General features: G+C 37.9%; 1 protein-coding gene across 2 annotated transcripts in view; it reads right to left on the minus strand.

The window, feature by feature from the left end:
* HIBADH (3-hydroxyisobutyrate dehydrogenase) overlaps positions 1-21,210 on the minus strand; it is a 91,218-nt gene that overhangs the window by 69,571 nt on the left and 437 nt on the right. Inside the window, exons 1-4 of one of the 2 annotated variants that reach the window (XM_040547686.1) lie at positions 17,797-17,814; positions 14,820-14,980; positions 9,279-9,388; positions 6,000-6,121 (exon numbers count right to left, since the gene is read on the minus strand). In XM_040547686.1, coding sequence (XP_040403620.1) covers positions 6,000-6,121; positions 9,279-9,388; positions 14,820-14,980; position 17,797 — 394 coding nt within the window. In that variant the 5' untranslated portion in view covers positions 17,798-17,814. Of the gene's footprint in view, positions 1-5,999; positions 6,122-9,278; positions 9,389-14,819; positions 14,981-17,796; positions 17,815-21,210 lie in introns of those variants that run through there. The other variant, XM_040547685.1, reaches the window with a different exon arrangement.

Raw genomic sequence — 21,210 nt, forward strand, 5'->3', positions numbered from 1 at the left:
CATCCCAAGCATGAGAGTCATGCTAGGTTCTTTGACTAGATGAAAAATACTCTTTGAATAAAACAGTCTCTTAAATGAGAAAAAAAAAAAAAAGAAAAACTTATGAACATTTAAAACAAAACAAATCTTGTAGAAAGCTTCAAAGCTATCACTGCATTCCAGAAACATTTCCAAACAACACCTGCATCTCCTTAACTTTAAAAGTTCTCTAGAAGAAGCAATCAAAATTTTAAAAATGAAAATAATTAGTTTTTATTCCCTAGGATTTATGACTGGCTGAAATTTGAAGATCTCTCTTACTCTGTATATCTCAGAAAGCTCGATGGGATGAGCATTAAAGTAACCACAAGTAAATAGAACAGCTATTAGGAATTCAGTAACAGCTCGCATGCAGCCATGGATATTAGAAACAGTTTTATTGAGAAAAGGAATGTTGGCCATAATTCCACAATTATCCCTTGCTCTTTTTCAAAGAGTGCCACAGGGATTTTCAACTTCCATCTGGACAGCTTTCCTTTAACTGTTTTTGAACACCATGTGTGAGAACACAACAAAATTGTAGACATTAGAGATGGAAAAGACCTATTAGATCATGTAGCCATCTTTCTGCCAGTTAAAGATTTTTCCCTCCAGAATAGTTCCTAGCACTTTGCCCAGTACAGTTTAAAGCATGTCAAGATACTTGGCTTCAACCAGCCCCTTTGGAAAAATATTCCACAGTGTATGAAGAATGTTGTTAGGAAGTTTTTCCTGGTAGACACAGCATGCATTTTTCTTTCCTTAATAATTTCCAGCCTATTATTCCTGGTTATATCCCATTGGGCCAGCCTGAATAACTCATCTTTACACCTTCGAATAAACGGAGACAGATATGTTTCCCTACACATTGGTCACTAGTTGGCCAGACTACACACGGTTTTATAGCCAAAATATACACTACACTTCAATAAAATCACTCATTCCACCCTTTTAGTCATTGTAGGAATGATTGTCTCCACCCCAGTGAACATTTTCAGATGATACTCTCAACAAATCTGTTTGTTCTTGGTTAGCCATGTACTATCTTCTGCATGCTCCATAAAAGTAAAAAAAAAAAAAACAAAAAAGCATAACAGACTCACAGAAGAAAAATACCCTCACAAAGTCAGCACAGCAGTAAATGTACTATCTCATCCTTCTGCAATGGCAGCTGCTGTGACTTCTGCACAGGGTTTATACTTCTTCTCTCCCCAGTGTCATAATATGCATTTTGACAATGCGTATATTTTCAAGATCTCCATTGTCTTCTATCTTCTCTCCAAGAAAACAGAGGCCTATTAAACAGGCTTTATTTTGACGAACGTAAGAATTGTTAAATAGTTTCAAGTTTTTTAAAATTTATTAGGAATCATAAGCTTTTAAAGCATCTCAGATTTCAAAGTATTTCTTTGTCCTCATTTTAGCCTCCTTAAATGACAGTACACCTGATCCTTCTCTTTGTTATGTTACTTCCTGCATTAGTTTTACCTCATTTAAGTTTCAGAATAACTCAATAACATTTTTCATACTACCTTTAATATTAAAGTTGCACACTGAAAATTTTACTACTGTCCCTAAATCAAAAAGCTTTGCGAAAAAGTAGTAAGATCTGATGCATTCAGCTAAAATGTAAACAGAAGTAATAAGATTGCATTTCTCTAAAAATGCACAAAGCTATGGAAACAAAGCAGATACAACCTAGGAAAGCCAAGAAAAAGTAGCTCTATTGAGGTTCTCCAACAAATGAGAGGTCTATTAAACCAGCTTTGTTCAATACACAAATATATTGATGATGATAATGCTTTATTAGAATATAACATACAATCTAAGAGCTGCAATGTGTGAACCACTCATTACTATTTTTCATTAGTCTTATCTTAAAACATCTTTCAATTCATCTTTGAAAGCATTAGTGTGCATAGACATACTCCTAAGTCTTCTGTAAGGCCTTCTCCTCTACTTCTTTTGGAAAAGCATTAAACCTTCCGTGCCTGAGTAAGAGAAACATTCACCAATTTTTCAAGTTGGCCTATTTAATCTCTTCCATCAGTCCAGTCATGCCATTGAATACATTCATTCCTCCAGTTTTGAGGTGTTCTCATTTAAGGAGAGGAGAAGAGCCATGAAATATAGTGCTATTATGACGAAATCAAAGAAAAGATCTCCACAGTATTGCTAAATATTGTTTTTCTTTGCTCCATATTAAGGACAGATTTGGCCACACAAGGATTAAGTCTGTAGTTCATGCTTCAAGGTCGCCATTACCAGAGAGCAGAAGTCTCATTTTGTAACTGTTACTGGTAATATTCCTTCCACCACTTAATGGTTAACTGGAGTTTATGGAAGTACTACTGTAAGATGAAACAGTTTGAAATGACAGCTGGAATAGAAATTCCAAGTTTTTCTAATCTACTCCAGCCCACAGTTGCTAAAAAAATGTGTTGTTCTAGTGTTTATTACTGTTTTAGCATGACTGCAGCTCTCTCTGACAGCTATTAACAATTAGCAGGTTGACTTATTGACTACTATCTCAGCTAAAGTAGACAACGAGGGGAAAGATCTACCTAAACTTCATTATCAGATCCAGAGAACCATACCTACAACAGAATTGAAAACTTTACCTGTAACTCCAAAAACATAAAAGGTAATCAAGCTGGCACCTCTTTTTGTGAAGTTCCAGCAAAATGCAGTACAACATGTTTTGAGCAGAGCAGGAGCCCAAATTAATTTCAGAGTTATGGAAGTGGAAAAAAGTTGCAGAGATATTATCTGAACACTAACAGTGTTTACAATGAAGAAACCATCTCATCAGAAATTAAATTAAAAACAAAACAACCAACAACATTTTGTCCACCGTACTTTAGACAATGCATATTTTGTGTACTGAATTCAACAACGACAGATGTTACAGCAGCATCAGTGAAACCACCAGTAAAATTTGCTCTGAACTGCAAGGTAAGAATCATACTTCCATTGAAATCAATGGGAAGACTCACTTGACCCAATTCTTAAATTTAGATCTCATGCTCAGCCCGCACCCCTTTCAACAGCAACTGAAGTCAGTTTTAAATATGCTTCTGTGATGATCTGTGCTTTAAAAGCCTTTTACGTGTACGAAGATGCAGAATCCAATCTTTGTAAGAAGATAAATTTACTCCTCTAGGTTAAAAAAATATATATTAAATAAACATGGATTGTGAAGATTTGTCTTCATTTGTCTATGCTCACAAAGAGCTCACGAAGGGCAGCATTGGGAACTGTGGCACAACTTTCTCATGGGGACCTGCAAGAGATCCTAATCCCAGGATTAAGTGACTGCTATCTCTAAACAGCATTAGCAGCATAATCTGCGTGCTACTACTGGGATGAGAAGTATTTTCCAAAGTTAGTTAATACAAAATAACACTACAGTAATGTGGTGTATTATCTTCCATTTAATGGGTCTTGACTATAAGCTGCACGTAAATGCTGTAGGCCAATCATACAAAGAGCACAGCACTACTACATGGGCAGCATAGGCCTATCTGAAAAAGATTAAGGGAAATAATCTTTCAGAAGTAAGGCTGCAAACAAGCCACTGTAATCCGGCACTAACTCTAGACATTAATATACTTTATTTGCAATGTCAGAACAGGAATAAAATTACCAGTATTTCTCCATGAGTTTTATAAACCAAGCACCTTTCAAAATATTATTTAGTTTGTGAAATGATTTGTTTTCAGTGCAGATGAATATTAATGTCCATTAGGCATACCCAAAATACCCAAACCCACCAGTGGAATCATCTGCCAATAACAGCTAGTAAACACATAGGTCTAAAGATGACAGTTCAGGCTTGCTGATTCCTCTTCCTCCTCATTCTATCCCACAAACTCCCTCACTGACACTCCTGCCAAGTCTGTTGCATGTCACAGCAACACAATGATGCCTGCCAATTTCTAGAGAGCTGAGCATACTTCTCCATTTAGCGCTTTGTCTAATGGCCAACAATGCAGTCAGGACATACAAAAATACCCCAAAGACATGATGTGTAGGGCCCTAAAAGACACAAAACCCAAAGCATAACATTAAAGTTTTTCTAACGTACTTAACTTCTCCATTTGTCTAGCAACTGCCCGCTTTAAATACGATTTGTACAGAGTGCTACTTGGCATTCACAAGCATATTATATACTAGAAAGATAAACATCAATTCTTTCCCCCTCCTTCATAATATTACTCAATCTGTAACTCACAATAAACACCAAATAATTTGTATTCAGACAAACCACTAAACACCAAAACAGCCATCTGTATTCAGATTAGTCAACTGTATTTTATCACATTAACCCAGTCGCAGCATTAACATTTTCTCAAGAAACAAAACCCAAAAACCTGCTACGGTTGTTTTGGAATCAAACTTTTCTTTCTTTCTTTGTAGTTATAGCATAATCAGCCTTAAAGCAAAAAATATAGGAAAAAAAATACAGATGTTTCCAAAAGATAAATATGTTTACCCTCAGGTAAACAACATATTTGGGGGAAAGGGATTGAAAAGAACCACATAAAAATGTCAGAATTGCCAAACTAGTAAGTATAAGGCTGTGCAATGTTCAGAAAAGGATCAGATAGATATATACTCCACCCATAACATATTTTTTTCTGTGGTTTTTATTCCCATGCTGACAAGTTATCTAACTTTATAAAACTAGGACTAATATTTTGGCTTGAAGCAAGAATCCTGTCTTCCCATTATAGCCTTGAATATGCTGTGGCTCTTCCTACTTTCTGTTCACATTAGAATTGGGGTGAACACTTTGGCTTCTATTGTGTTGCCAAATCATAGCTAAGTTTTCACTTGAAAATTAAAAAGATGGTTAGGTTTTGATCCTCACCCACACTCATCTTCATGATGTGAAATACAGGCTCTGTATTCTTTCTAGCTTGTGCATCATACCTTTGATAAACTTTGTAAGACCAAATTTTCTCATACCCGTTGCATTTTTATTCTCTTTCAGGTATAGCTATCTGAATTACCTCAATTAAAACAGTAAAATAAAGAGGACTCACAATGCCACTTAGATTAATTTTTACAGTGGATTGTAAAAACAAACAAACAAACAAAACAAAACAAAACAACAGAAACCCGTAAGATTTTCCCACAAAAAATGGGTTTTCCTCATCTTCTAATTCTAGAGGTTTTAGATAACAATTCAACGATAATAACAATTAGCTACGGTTTTGTTTTCAAAATCTTAATTTTATGCTTCTACTCTCCTCTATCCACAAAATGAAAGACTTCCCTGCTCTAAAATATTTCTTACAATAGATGCAATACTCAGAGATCAGTAATTAGCAACCTCCAACTTCAAGAGTACAAAAATCTCTCTCACACAGACACACACAATTCAACTGTTATAAAACCAGAGGAAGCTAAATAGTCTTCCCCTAGCAGAAATAAACAGATGGAGACTGAAGAGATGTTGACCATCCACATCATAATATAACATTCTGAAGGAAGCTAAATTAAAAGAACCACTACACCATACCATGTGAAAGATCAGTTTATCCAGGTCTATCACAACAGCTTATTTGTAAGCCTAAAAATATTCCTAAAGTAACATGCAACTTCTTAAACATCAATGTTTCTCATCTGCTCCTAAAAAGACAGTAATACAACTGCATCAAAGAATAAAAAATACAGTACACTGAAAGATCAGGTTTACTAGCCTGAGCTCCCTTGCTGCAATAGCACTGCCTTCAGGTGAGAGATGACAAACAGCATTGTGCTTCATAGAAAGCATTAAATTCTTTATACAGAGGCAAACACGTACATGTCACAGAGGAAAGAGGCAGCCCTTTCTTTAATGTAATGGAACAAAAAAGAATACCATACATCTAGCAAAGAAAACCAACTGTACCAGTAAGGGCACAGAGTGGCGGCTGATTGCTAACAAGAAGACAAGCTGTCCGATATGAGGTAAACTGTTAATGAAAACTTACCTCCAGAAACCGGAGCATCCATGAAAACAGCTCCCATTTTTTCAACTGCTTTAGCTAATTCTTTTGAAACTGCAGGGTCTATAGTACTGGAATCTATTAATAATGAGCCTTTCTTCACTTTCCTAAAATAAAGATTTATTATTATTAAATATCTGTTGCACTAGGTATCTGCAACAATTACCACGGCAATGACTTTCCTCAGCATGACAACCACACAAATATTATTTGGTACACTAATAATTAATCGTAATGCTTTAAACTCGTCTGAGCAAGATCTGCTCAGTGTGTATACCCCTGAGTATGTATATTAAAATGTTTTGAATGACTCAAAACACAATAAAACCTGAACACACAACAACACACAGGCACATACACAAAAATATTTTTTCCTAAATACTATTGTAAAAGAAATTACATGAAAGGAATACACTAGGAAAATCTGCCATCAGATAAGCTTGAACAATACATCATATACAGATCAGACCGAAGATGCATTCTAAGCAATGGAACTAAACACTGATATAGCTTAAAATTTCATATATAGCTTAACAGTTTTCTTTCTATGTACAGTATATTAAGCATCTTATTAGAATAGCCTGTTTGTATTCTTTTAATTATTGTTACAATTTGTTCTATATAAAGATAGTAACTAAAACCACAAAAGACCATTACAGACTTAAAAGCAAAGAATGGCGCAAAGTTTCCACACTGACAGCAAGTAAATTTAGGCAGAAGAATTGTATCCCAAATGGCAGAACATGAGAAGTTGTGTATGTGATTAAAAAATGCAATTTAATTTAATTTTAAAAATGCCTACACAACAAAAACGTTGATTATATTTTTAGCCATCTTTCCATTCAATTGCACTGTGATTTAATGTCCACTGGACCCGCAAGCAGTATGAAATCAAACTGCATAATTTTTCAGTCATAAAAAGGTGAGTAATTTAAAGCTATGTGTTACATTAGACAAAGAGCCTCCCTGCACCTCGCGTGCTGTTGGGAGTAGTGAGGTTCACTGAATTGAATTAGCTGGATTGCTGGAAATAGTCTCTCAATACACACATATGGCTGTGAACCCCACTACAGCTCCAGATTAAAGCAGTGCCACATACACAGAGTCCTTTTTCACAGGATAGATGAGCTGCTGCAGTTAATTTGAACACACGCTAACAAAAACCAGCTTAGCAGATACAGCACTACATCATCTCCTCTTACGTTCAGCACAATGTGCAGTGGCAGTGGCACAGACTCCCCGGTCACCCAGCAGGGTGACTACGTTAACCCTTAATGTTAATGTTTTCTTCAGTAAAGCTCAAAAAGCTTCAGAAAATGAATGAGATCTCACCAGTTATCATTGAACACATCACTCGGAGCAACATTTAACCACTACTGTCAAAAGACACTTCCTTCTCTTGAATATGGAGGCTGAGAAACTGCAGCAGCAAGACTGCTTACTGTATCTTCTGTTCTCCTCAGCTAGGTACTCAGAAGATTAACTGCCTGTATTACACCAGTAAGTACTACCAATCAGTCTTCAAAGCATTGCCATCCTGGGTACAATTCTCCCACAGCTGTTTGTCTAGCTTTGTGGGACTGATCCAATTACCCTTCTTCCTGAAGGGCATAAGCTACAGACTTAGATCTGCTCAGTCCTGCTTTGTAAGGAATTAGACGACGGACAGTAAGGGAAGAAAGCAGCTATTGTTTCCTGTGTTGGAAGGAAAAAAGAAAAATCCCTCTCCTCTATTTCATTTTCTAATCACTGCACCTTAATATAGCCTACAATCAATAACTACAATTTTACCAGTTTTAGATGATCTACTATATTTTTGTCATCTGTATGTTTCTTCACCTACATTACCAAGCTAGATAGCAGTAAGATCCTGCAAGATCCTCACAGGTATTGAGTAGCCTCAGTCATCCTGCTAAAGAGCAACGCACTTGTGGCCAGAAGAGCTTTTAAAATACTATTAATTTATTTGGAAAGTCCAAAAACTCTGAGTATTTCCACTATTAGAATTCTGCAAATAATGGATTTTAGGCTCAGTGGGAATCCCTTCACAAAAGCTAATAAAACCATTGTTTCAGATTAAACAAACTCTTCAGATATTTTCTTGTTAATAAACAGGGAAGAACAAACCAAAATGAAACAGTTTTCTCACCAAATCTAAAGACTAAAGCCGACCTGAATTAGAAACATGCCAAAGCAAAACTGAGGTTTTGGACAAATTGCTTTTACATTTTTTTCCCTGGTCAAACCAATCAGGTATAAAAACAGTAATCTGAAGATAATCATCTCTGAAACAGACTTATTTTGTCTGGGGAATGGGGAGCATGTCTGCCCTTTCAGGTATTCAGAAGCCTTATGGTAAAATGCAAGACACTGAATCTTGAAGCAAACCAACAGTCTACTACTTCAGTACACGATCCATTTTAAAGGCCTGAAACCACTGAACCTCAAGCCATTTAGAACGTATTACTATTAAAAATACCTCTGTGTATAAAAGTATTTTCCAATAAGCCAAAATGGGAAGCTGATTAAGTCACCTTCTATACTCAAAAAAGAAAAGCCTATTATCTCTAATAAAATAAGGAGTCAACTGTAATGGTGATCTTCATTCTTAAGTATGAATAGATGAAGACATTGCTATAGTTTATCCAATATGATGATTTGGTTTCAAGTGAAATATAACACTACATAAATCCCTGGCTCTTACTGCTCAATAGTCCATTTTTGCCTACAAATCCTAGAATTCCTTTATCAACAGTAAGGAGTCTGCCAAGATAATGGACAACAAGAGTAGAAATCAATAAAGTCTTGTCAGCTATTCTATGTCAGCACTTTAATACTATGAGACACAACGGCAGCTCTTCAGAACATTTCATTTATAGGATTTCATGTCAAAGAAAAAAGCATTCGAGCAAGTAATTGTCGCCAGCAAATATTCCACTTGCACTTGCTGTAGTACATTACCTTAATGGTAAAAGACACATGCAACTGAGAAGTTAGATACGTCAGTTGGGTTGTCTCAAATTCACATAAATTATTATTCTACTGGAAATAAAACTTGACTTTAGCCACAAGCCATGCAAAAGCAAGCACAGGTTAAGAGAACTCATGTAATTAGAAATATCAACAACAAGAAAATAGAGGACAGCATCAAGTTAAGTGCCCTGAAGGCACAGCAAGAGTTACAGCAATAACGATCATTTGACAAGCAGTGCAATACGGGCTTGAGTACAAGAGGGAATTCTCCAGACTACAGCAAATCCTTACTTTAGGATTCCATTTGCTCCTGTGTAAACTTCTATCGCATTGGGACTAGAAGGCAGCATGGTAATAATTCTGTCTGCTTTTTCTGCTACATCTGCTGGGGAATCCGTTACCTTTAAAAGAAAAAAAAACAAAAAACAGAAAGGAAGTAAGCTTCTACTTCTTGAGAAAGAGATGTCAAACATCGGCTGAGTTTGTTTTAAGCATTTGCAGGTCATAAGGCACAATTAAGTTAGGTAAAAAACTAGAATGCAAGACAAACTTTGTCCTCATAATGGAAATGTCGATTAATTGGATCCAGTAACAAAAAAAGGAAAAAAAAAAAAAAAAAAAGAAAAGGATGTCCTGTTATGGAAGTTCCTCCAGAACATCATAAGTGGAGATGTCTGCAACCTATTTATGAATCTTCAACTCACTAATAAACCATGCCTCTGTACAAAATACTGCTCTATAATGTTTCTAAGGAGGAAAAACACTAAATATGATCTCACTTTTTTTTCTTGGCTTACATACAGTGTTGGAAGACAAAAAGACTGAGGAAAAAAGAAAAAAAGACTTTTAAGGTGATGCTTGTAGGTACATTAAAAGTCAGATAAACTAACTGATGTTTCTCATGATATCTTGATTGACATTTTTGAAGAAGAAAATGATCGGCTCAAGCATCCTTCACCAAAATGTCTAAACAAGTTTCAAAATATATTTGCAGCTATTTGTTGCTACATAAACATACTTAACTTTAAAAGTATCATACCTACCCCACTTCACTCTCAAAGGTATGGTATTTAAGGTATGTACACAACAAGTGAATTACTGACAGTTAAGTAGTGAATTTTGCCAATTAACTCCAAGAAGGCACACGCCAGTAAGATTTTTGTCTAACAATAGTTTTAAATAATTTATTTTTTAAAAATGCATTGTTAATATATTCATAGCTGAGGGAAAAGAGCAAAAAAAACCAAAACACTACAGCTTATTCTCTTATCATCAGCGCAAGAGGTTTAAATATGATTTTATTAATTTAGATATTCTACTGAAAGGAATTCAGTTCCAAGCAGGAATTAAAATGAGCAAGATGAAGAATTAAGATTCTCCCCCTCTGCTCTGCTCTCATGAGACCCCACCTGGAGCACTGCATTCAGCTCTGGGGCCCCCAGCACAGGAAGGACATGGACCTGTAAGAGTGAGTCCAGAGGAGGGCCACAGGGATGATCAAGGGGCTGGAGCACCTCTCCTATGAAGACTGGCTGAGGGAGCTGGGGTTGTTCAGCCTGAAGAAGAGAAAGCTCTGGGGAGACCTTACAGTGGCCTTCCAGTACCTAAAGGGGGCTACAGGAAAGCTGGGGAGGGACTCTTTGTCCGGGGGTGTAGGAATAAGACAAGGGGTAATGGCTTTAAACTAACAGAGGGTAGATGTAGATTAGATATTTGGAAGAAATTCTTTACTATGAGGGTGGGGAGGCACTGGAAAATCCCTGGAAGTGTTTAAGGCCAAGTTGGATGGGGCTTTGAGCAACCTGGCCTAGTGGAAGGTGTCCCTGCCCATGGCAGGAGCATTGGAACTAGGTGATTTTTAAGGGCCCTTCCAACCCAAACCATTCTATCATTCTGTGAGCAGAAAGTAGATTTTGTTTGTGGATAAGGTTTGTAGTACCATGCTGTTGCTGGATGATAAAGAATAACCTTAATGTTACAATGATCTATTCTACTAGATATATTATGTGCCTTGAGTCTCTAAATTTTAAGGAATGTCTTAAATACAATTTCATATGCACTTATTCAGTATGGATAAATCACAATGTCCATATCATGTGGCATTAAGGCTAAGGAAATTACAGTTTAAAAGCTACTTGAAAATTTGATTCCTTTCTATAAGGTAGACAAATGAACAAATCAATGATCTCGTTTCACCACACCCTATCTGTTTCTAAGTACAGGTATTTGTTATCATTTTGTGTTAGTTTTGATACTCAAGGCAGTTATATTAATATATTATATTCTAATAAACAATGTTCTTATATATTCTCAGCATCTAAGAGAGCATGTAATACACATATTTGGAAGAAATGATGAGCAACATCTTAAAGGACTTCTGGAACACAGCAAAATAAACTTCCTGATTACTATTTATTGTAAAATAAGCAAAAGAAGAGAAGACTATATATTCACTGAAAAGAGCTCTCAGAAGAGAAAGAAACTGTTTTAGATGGTACTTAACATGTAGGGCTTTTTTTTTTTTTTAAGTGTAAGTTAATATTACATTAAAACATCTGGTATAACACACAAATACAAAAAGGAAACATATCCTAGTCCAAAGAACAAACATTAGGAAGAATAAATGAGGCAATTACAAGCAGAAAAACATCTATACCTGATTAGTTCATTTTATGACTTGCTGCCCTGGAGATCGGAGAGCCTAGCTCTTTATGTAGGAGTATGACACCTTTGTCTTTAGTTCAGAGTATCTCTGCCTCAGTTCAGTCCCAATGATTATTATTAGAGGAGTAGAGAGGAAGTGTGTAATTAGAACCTGGATTTATATACACCTTCTTTATCTGAAAATATTATCTCCAGTGTTCTCAAAGGTTTGCAAGTTATCAGGTGAAGACTCTGTAGTCCATTTCAACAAGAAATTGAAAAACATGCTATATTGGGCATGCAACTTTAAAACTACATCAGCCTCATGTTTCCACTTGGCTATGTACATAGGACACAACTTTTTTATTGTCTTACAGTTTGAAACAAAGCTTAAGCAATACATATAGAAGACAGTACAGCAGTCATCTATACAGAAATTCATTTCTTCCATCCATGTCTTTCAAAATACTAAAATGTCTTTTAAATGAAGAAAATGAGATTAGGAATGCACATTAACTGTGACAGTTACTTCCACAACCATACAAAGGAAAAACATTTTGCTACCCTGAAGTAGGTAGCAAAAAAAGTGGTAATTAAAATGGGAATTGTCATTCTTGGCTTTCTGATACTGTAACAAATATGATTAATAATCCCAGAGGAAACCAACTTAGCTGGTTCTTAAATTAACTCCTTTTATTTGGAACTTCCTGTGTCCGAATGACCATTGAACTTGAATGTTTTGAATGCTATTAAGAAGCAGTAAGCATTTGAAGTTACTAAGAATACGCGTGTAACTAAAAAACGTACCAAATACTAGTTGCTGATTACTAACATATACCATACCGGCTAAGAGTGGCAGCCCACCAAGTTCCATACATGTTCTGATACTGGCCAGTTCAAGCAAATTTTTGCAGTATGCATCTGGATAGGGGAAACTTTTCTTCATACTGGTCATCAGCTTGTGCCCTCCAACATGCATATGTGCTTATGTTTCTTCCAAAATGCTTTCTTATATTTTTCTTTACATTTACTGTAAGCCAATTAACAGATCTACTTGCCTGAAATGCCATTCTCACTAAATACACGGAAGAAAGCTCCACTTTTTGCTGCTTTACTCAACAGATGATTTCAGGAGCATTTCCAAATTTGAGATATAATTTGAAGATATATAAACTGAAGCAAAGTAACTGTGATATATATGCACTTCACTGCGTGAGAAAGAAAATGTTAACTCTGAAGAGGACAAAAGAGACAGTAGAGAATGAGGGCACAGGCAGCTTACAGAACCACTGGGTGTTCTCCCTTGTTTGTCACCTTGCAACTTTGTCCAAGTTTCTCTCCAGCTGATGGAGAGGTGAATAGCTCTTGCTCAGCCAGTTTCCCCCTTACTAGACACCACTGGCAGGCAGGTGGCTGCCTCCTGACACACCTCCCCGTTCTTACTTTGGAGGATAGTGAAGTGGAGTCACAGAATATGTATCCCTCGTTCTCCATATACCTTAGCAATAGCACTGACTTTAAACAATGGATATTTGACATTTACTGTCTCTTGGGGGACATCTTTTCACCTCCATAACACTCCTGACAGTTTCACCCTACAAGCCACACCAAAGAAAAAGCAGCCCTTGGAGCCCAATGTTCCTTCTACATCAGCTTCTACAAGGCCCTCTGGACCCACAAGTTTCTAAGTCCTGAAAAAAACACTGGTGTAGGATTTACACCTGTAGATCAAAAAGAGGGAGTTATGTTCAAATATTTTCTTAAAGTGTGTTTTATTTGTATTTAAGCCTACCCACGTATTCTGTTAGTGATTTACGATCTTAAAACATACTTTGGGCTTTATTTTCAAAAACATTATAGTTCACCTTTGATATCATACATGAAGTCTTGCAGTGGATGCTAAGGATTCTACTACTCTGGCAATAAGTCATCCAAGGGGGCAGCCACAGCAAAGAGAGCCCACTGCAGAAAGTGAATTAAAATATAGCCAATTGTTCAAACCATTCCATCTGCATGGCCTCTTACTCAACATGTATCTGGTTCATGCCCAAGGGTCTCAGCTACTTTACGGAAATGAAAACAGTAGCTAGGAAAACAAGCTGAAAAGCCTACTTTCCCACATAAAGCCAAGATTCTGTAATTATTTAAGGGTAACTGCAATTAATTATCAACAGGTGCACTTTATCATTTTACTTTTCAGAAATCTTGATGTTATTATTTAAAATAATTGTAATTAGCTCCAACAGTTTAGACTTTCAAGGCATACAGTTCCTTTATCTAGGTCTACCTCAAAGTTCCTTGCCCTGCTAGAAAATTTCTTTCACATATTATTTTCGTATTGGTTTCTCCTTCCTCAAGCATGTTCTTTGTTTCAGTGTTTTATGTACCTATCCATTCAGCCACACTATCTACACTACTATAGCTTTGAAGTATGTCAAAAATACACAAACATACACAGAAAAGACTGCCCCAACCATGTGAGAAACTGAATGGGTTGCTGGGTGTATTAACAGATCAACAAAAGCAATAGCACTGACTGGAACAGGGCCAAGATTTCACAGGGTATATGGCAGGAAGGTAAACCTCCTTAATGTGATCAATTTCCTTCCCTCCTTTTTCCTTTTCATTCCTTCCTCTTCTCTCACCATAACCTTCCTCGCCTCCTAGAGAATAAGCACTTAAATAATTAGATTTTTCCCCAGCCCCTGAGGACTGCACCTTGAAGCAGCAGGAAAGCTCATATGTCCCTATAACCCTTACAGCTATGCCAGCAGGAATTTTTAACTAGGGTCGTCTAACCTGAAAAGGTCAAAGTAGGAACCAGATGAAAAGCAGCCCACTGGCCATCTAGACCTGTGGGAGGAGGAAGCAGCAGAAAGAAGGTGAAAGAACAGGCCATCAACCTACTCTCATAAAAGGAGAAAAAAAAAAAAAAAAAAAGCAACTAGAGAAGTTCAACAAGGTAGCAATTCTGGTTAGCAGCATGAAAATAACTTAGGGTGGAATCATGTCTTTTTTCCAAGTAAAATCTGAAGAGATTCTGACTGTATTCACTAAGCGGTTTAGTTTTGAATGAGATCTACACCAAAACCAACCAAACAAAAAACCAGATTATTTTAAAAATATCACATGCAAGCACCATTGAATACATACAGTTATTGTTGGCATAAAGGAAGTTTACTACTATACCTGAGCACCCAAGTCTTGAAATTCTTTGCAAGCTTCTGGGAACACATCATACGCAATAACTGGATATCCATGTTTTACCAGGTTTTTTGCCATCGGATTTCCCATGTTACCCAGCCCAATGAATCCAACAGGGGTTTTGGAAGCCATTGCCCTAGAACACACTGATTTCAAAACAATAAATATCAATATTTTCATATTTTAGAGTAAAGAGTAATAATAATGCAATAAAAGCTAGGATGTAATCAGTTTGCACTGATTTACACAACTTAAATATTTACACTTTAAAAGGGCAGAAATGTGAATCCTATTCCACATAATTTAAACTGTAAAGCTTACATTATGCAACAAATACCATCCCGGAATGATTTTTCTACATGTCAAAGAAAATTATTTTAATTATGACAATGTGGCTGTTTCAAAAATTGTAGCAGTAATCAAACTTCAGCGACATCCCTGAAAGCTAATGTCTGAGTTTCAGTCTCACAAAAGCTCCAACACAGACTTCAAACAAACAGGCTCGTCTATGTTTTGTTAGCATCTAAATCCTAACCTGCATAATCACAATCAATTTTAATATATGTATATTTTGTAGACTCCTTATTTGCAACTTTGGATACAGCCCTAGGACATAGCACCTGCTCTCTAGAAACAGACTGAGGCTGCTACTGTATTTCCTGCGGCTCCTCACAGATAATAACCGGTCTCTTCGGATCCTGCAGTCAGACATAAAGCTCAAATCTAATGCTGAGAGTCTCCCTAACAAATCAGTCCCAGTCCTTTGAGCTACGTAATCACTTGCGCTGCTGTTAAAAGCAAACACTGAAAAATTGAACAGATTACAGTATAAATGCAAAATGAAGTCTTTCCAAGGATAGCTGCTGTATTCTATTTACTGTGCTACAAGGCAGAACTGGAAGGCACTACCTACACCGGGCGGAAAACACTACACTTTCAGTCAGTTACTTTTTACAAGTAGTTAGTGAGTATCAAATGCTGGCTAGTCAGTAGCTTTGCAGGCATATCAAATGCTGGATAGAAAGTAGTGTGGCAGGCATTCATGTATTGTAATCACTCTCATCACTCCAAACACTCCTAATTCAACGTCAGCACATTTGGTGGTTCCTAGATTTCTTTGCTGATGACACAAGATAATGTCTCCTTTGCAGCAAGGGAAAAAGTTATGCAGAATAAACACGAAGGCACGTGGCAGCTAAGCAGACAGAAACAAGGCTAACTACAGAGCTACCGCAGCTGAGAAGCACGCACACAGAAGTGCCTAAGCTGGATCTAGGCTCTAAGAGGTCTCAATGCTTAGCAAAGAATCCTCCTTAGGCCAATAACACTTGATTAATCATTTCAAAGTCTTTCTGCCTTTAAGCTCCTTCTTAGCCAGCAATGGTCATGCTCTTTCATCTCCAGCACTATTCTGGAAGTGCCACGTTTAATAAATCAGGTTCGCTGAGAGAACTTGGGTCTGAGACAGTTTCCACAGATGCCGGCAGCAATTACATAGCTGGAGAAGTAGCACAATTTACAAGAAAACTGCCTGGGAAAATGCTTAGTGCAAACTGAGATAAGTCACAAAAAAAGAACATGTTGCTTTTTTAAGAAGTGCTACATGTCAAATCTTGGAAACATATGAACAAAGAGCTTAAAACACCATCATCAGTCACAGTCATCATCTTGAAGTCTTTTCCTTCTCATAGTTTCTATGAGTCAGTCTTCCCCAGTACATCACTCACATTGATCTAAACCGCTCTGTTATTAGCCAGAAGCCTCCAGCTTCTTGTGGAGCTTCAAGGCCTGGTTTTCAGCATCTTTCATTCTTTGCCCCTTAATACCAGTGGATCTTATCTACCAGTAAAGCTTTCATCCCATGTGAGATACAGCTTTTCTCTCTCCACCGTCCACAAAGATCTCAGCTACATCAAAACTTGGCCACATGCCTCAACAGACATAATTCTGTCTTCTTCTTCCAGGAAATACTGGGAACGGAGAAGGGCATTTTGCTCGTGCTGCTTTGTGTCGTTCCTTCTCTGCATCCTGCCTTGCTTTTCTCTACCGTGTCATATAAGGCTGCTTTGCTTTGATGACTTTGTGTGGTTGTCTACCACGTCTCATGATCAAGACGTGAAAATCCCCTGGCAACTGGACTGCAACAATAGACCTATTGCCAACGAGTACATGTATTACTTCTCAAAGCAGCTCCTCTCAATGCAAATAACCAAGAAACTAACTCATTCTTCTACTATAATGTCTTCCTTAAAAGCCTTTATTACGCAACATCCCCAAAATAGTTAGCAGTGGATTGGCTGGAATATGAGGCAACATCCAGATCAGTCTTAACAGTTGTGTCACCCTGTTCTACTATTTCCCCTTTTGACTGTCTCTGTTGATTGCCTCTCTTCTTAAAAGTTCATCAGTCACGTGCTATTTTCTGTTCTGTGCTAATTACAACACATTCAAATCCACAGGAAGTGGGACCTTTTAGAGTAATAGTCCAAATCCTGACTCAGTTTCTGACTTCTTAGTTTGCTTTTAACTTCTCCCAGTCCAACACTAAGTTGCCCACTTAAGAGTATATAACTTGATTAACAGCTTTAAAACACCTCCAGGTCCCCAAGTATTCAGATGCAGGAAAACTCTTTCAAAGGACTGATTAGCTCACAGACGTAACTCACAGAGCTGATTTCAATTAAATTAGAATCAACTAAGTTTTAAATCCTGGCATGTATTTCAATGGCTATTTAAGACAGTGGGGGCTTGCCAGACAGAGGATATTTAAGAAGGATTGGTTCTTCAGATCTTCATATTAGACGAAACTCCACAGTTTCACAGAGAAAGTGATGTCCAGTTTGAATACCTAGGCACCGCTTACAGTTCGAGATACACAGCATAGGCTTGTTTTTTAAACAAGTGCATAATTCAATAATCTATGGATTCATATTCTGCAAACCCACAGACACATGTACTTAACTAATCCCATTAATTGTGTAAGCGTTGGCAGAGATTGTCCCTGTGGTATTGAGTCCATTTTACTTTCCGCAGAACATCTACAGGAACCTGTTGGAATTGCATGGCTGGAAAAATGCCCAGTCCACATTCAACTTGTAATTTATGCAATTAATTCTCCTTCACTGGAAACAGAATCAGCAAAATAAATTAATCTATACATCAAATTAATTGTTTGCAAAACCAGCTACAGCTACACTGACTCCAAAGAATTTGGGCTTTTCCCAGGAGATTCTTCATTATTCTATTGAGGGAATTAGTGCTTACAGAGCCCTGTGCCTATGAAGGCTCCACTGATGAGGAGGATCTATTCACGACCCTCTCGCCATACTGGAGGCTTACAGACAATACAGATAAAAATGTTTTGCTTTGAAAAGCCACCCTATAATACAAACACTTGATTTAATCTATGCAATTGCACAAAAATTTTCCCTTAAAAATAATTTATTAAAGAAAATCAGTACAAGGTCACGAATTTCTGAATGCTTTTTCTTGACCAAAGTAAGAGAGGAAATTGAGAAATGCACAGACTGCATCCTGTCTTTAATCCTGTCCTCAAAATACCTGGCCTGTCAGTGACCTTACACACAAGTCTTACACTCAAGCCTTACACTCAAGCTACTATGTAAAGATGCTTAAAGTCACTTTCTTCTTAACCTGAACGATGGCAGCTACAGGTTTAGGAGATCGTTTCAGAGGCTTACATTTCATTTTACACTATGAAGCAATGATTCTTACAGCTTTAAGGAAGGATTCCAGTTCCAGTGGTACCTTGAATTCACTGCAAATAGTAGAGTGACCAGACACTATAATATGCAGTGCAGGGTAAGTCTTTTTGTACTCAAGGAAAAAGGAACTAGTAGCTGGATAGGATCACAGACAGTGGACCTGAAAAGGTCCAATATGCCTGTACTCTGAGGGAAAGCACAGCCTACCTGGCCAACAACGGGACTGAGAAATCAGTAATTCTCCAATTCTAATCTCAACTGTTTTACTTACTTTTTGGCTGTAACAAATATATGTTGAACTACATTCACCACAAGTGCCTAGCTCCTGCAATGGAATCCCTAGCTCCAGAGTCAAATGTAATCAATATATCTGGCACAAGGGATAAGAGCCCACAAATTCCTGTCCCATATGAATGCCCTAATCAGAGAGGCTGCAAGTCATGCTAATATTCTTGATCCCTCTGCATTGGTGAATCTTGAGTTAACTCAAGAGAGATTTAACATGAATATGGGCAGATGACCATGGTGAGATGAAGCTCAAACACTGAAGTTACTGGTTTTTGCTTTATGAGAAAGTACAGTTACATATGAAGAATTTTGACAAGGACAGTGTCATGATGACGTTTCAGTATGAGCCACTAAATTAGGGCTCTTGCCTAATTCAGCATCTGAAATTCTGGTATAAGTACAGGAGAAAACACCACTCTTTTCTCTTTCCCACTTTGAAACAAAGGCTCAGAGAGAGCTTCTGTGCTTTGTGCAGAGTTCTCTGTGGAAACTTATGCAGCCTCTACTGAAGTATATCCTGGAGGGAACTGGATGGAGAAGCGTATAAGTTAGGGAGGTCAGCTGCACACAGGCAGAATCAGGTCTTCCTGCTCCTATAAGCCTTTGCCAATGGAATTTAAATTGCCTGGGGGTCACAGGCTTTTAAAGGTTATGCAATGATTTTGAGAACTGCACTCTGCCAAAATCATAATTTAAGATTACAAGACTAAATTTGGCCAGCTTTACACTGAAAACGTCCTACGTGGTTCTTCTTGACTCTGTAAAGGCCTGCTGATGAAAAACAGACACATTATCTTGTAATGGTCAGTCTTCTTACCTCATTTTTCTTATCTGTAGCTATACCTCATTAAATGTTTGTTAATGTACTAAAGACAAAAGCATGTAGTAAGTACTTCTCATCTAAAAAGAGCATCAAGTATACACTTGATCCCTTAATTAAGTAATGTGCTGGACTTCAGCAACAGGTCTTTCCGTTGTAATCCTTGCTTAGTAATTACTATTTCTCTGCACCAGAGCATGGAATCATTTGACAATTCAAGCAAAGCTAGTGCATCAACAGAAGTACTATTAAACTGTTAATTGAATGGTTCTGAAACTGTCTGCAAGGACATTTGCATGCTCCAGCAGGGTACTCTCTTCTGTGACGAACAGCTCCCTCAGCTGATGAATCTTTGTTTACTTTCTCAGCCATGTTACCTCATTAACACCACCACGCCCTCACCGTCCCTGGGGGTGTTTGACGAAAGATTGCATGTGGTGCCTAGGGACACGGCTCAGTGGGTGATATTGGTGGTAGGGGGATGGTTGGACCAGATGATTTTGGAGGCCTTTTCGAAACTTAATGATTCTATGATTCATCCCTGCTAGCAGTCCCCAGGAAGGATTCCTCCACACACATCAAAAATGTGTTTTAAGTAAAGTCACATACACCCTCTCCAAGAAACACCTTTGTAAGCGACTGCCAGCTGCAGATCACAGGACAACACGGTCTCTGTCAACTCTCCAGTTTGCCAACACACAAACATACGTAACCAAGATGCTTCCCCAAAATCTGTCCTCATCTATTTTCCTCATACAAGTTTTAACAGAGTCTGGTATAGAAGTACAGAAGAAACAATCCATCATGGTTTGTTGTCCAAGAGCAACTCACCAAGTAGCCTGTAAGTGAGCGACAAAAGGCCACTGACAGAGCTGTCACGTTGGACACGTCCTGTCATGTTGTCACGTTGGACAGCTCTGTCACAGCTCCTTCACTAGCACGGCGTTTCACTCAGAACGATGCTCAGTGAAATCTCTACTCAAAATACATCTTCGAGACTACTCAAAATAAAAGCAAAGGGTGGAAAACCTAATACAGACATTAGAGATGAGGAAACCTGGATGAAAAAGAGCTTAGCAGGTAAGAAGGCTTACTGCTGAGTCCTTCATCCCATAAACGCATCTCGGAGTCAACAGGACTTTCAGCGCGGCTGCCACTAAGTCAGCACTTACACACCGCGGGCAAAACCCTGTTCTGTGGAGCTTCTACAGAGAGCCACCGTGTCTCCTTCAGTCACAGCTTCCTCCTCGGGTCTTCGGGCAACGACAAACCATATTTTGGAGTTTAGAGGGTCAGTGCAGTGCTTTGGGCTGCTTTGTGCAGCTGCGCTCACCACCACGAAACCAAGTGTGCATCCTTCTCAAGACTAAGCACGACCACTGCAATACTGATCGAGGCTGGGTGCCAAAGCTCTTACAGAGCTACCTGATGACCACCGCGCACAGAAAGTTCAAAATACGGCGGAAGCTACTGTTACTGAAACTGTGGTGAAACAAAGGTGCACAATACACGAGCAGGTCTCTTGTAATTAAATGTTGTACCA

The sequence above is a fragment of the Cygnus olor genome, chromosome 2, assembly GCF_009769625.2.
Source record: "Cygnus olor isolate bCygOlo1 chromosome 2, bCygOlo1.pri.v2, whole genome shotgun sequence".
Lineage (NCBI taxonomy): Eukaryota > Metazoa > Chordata > Aves > Anseriformes > Anatidae > Cygnus > Cygnus olor.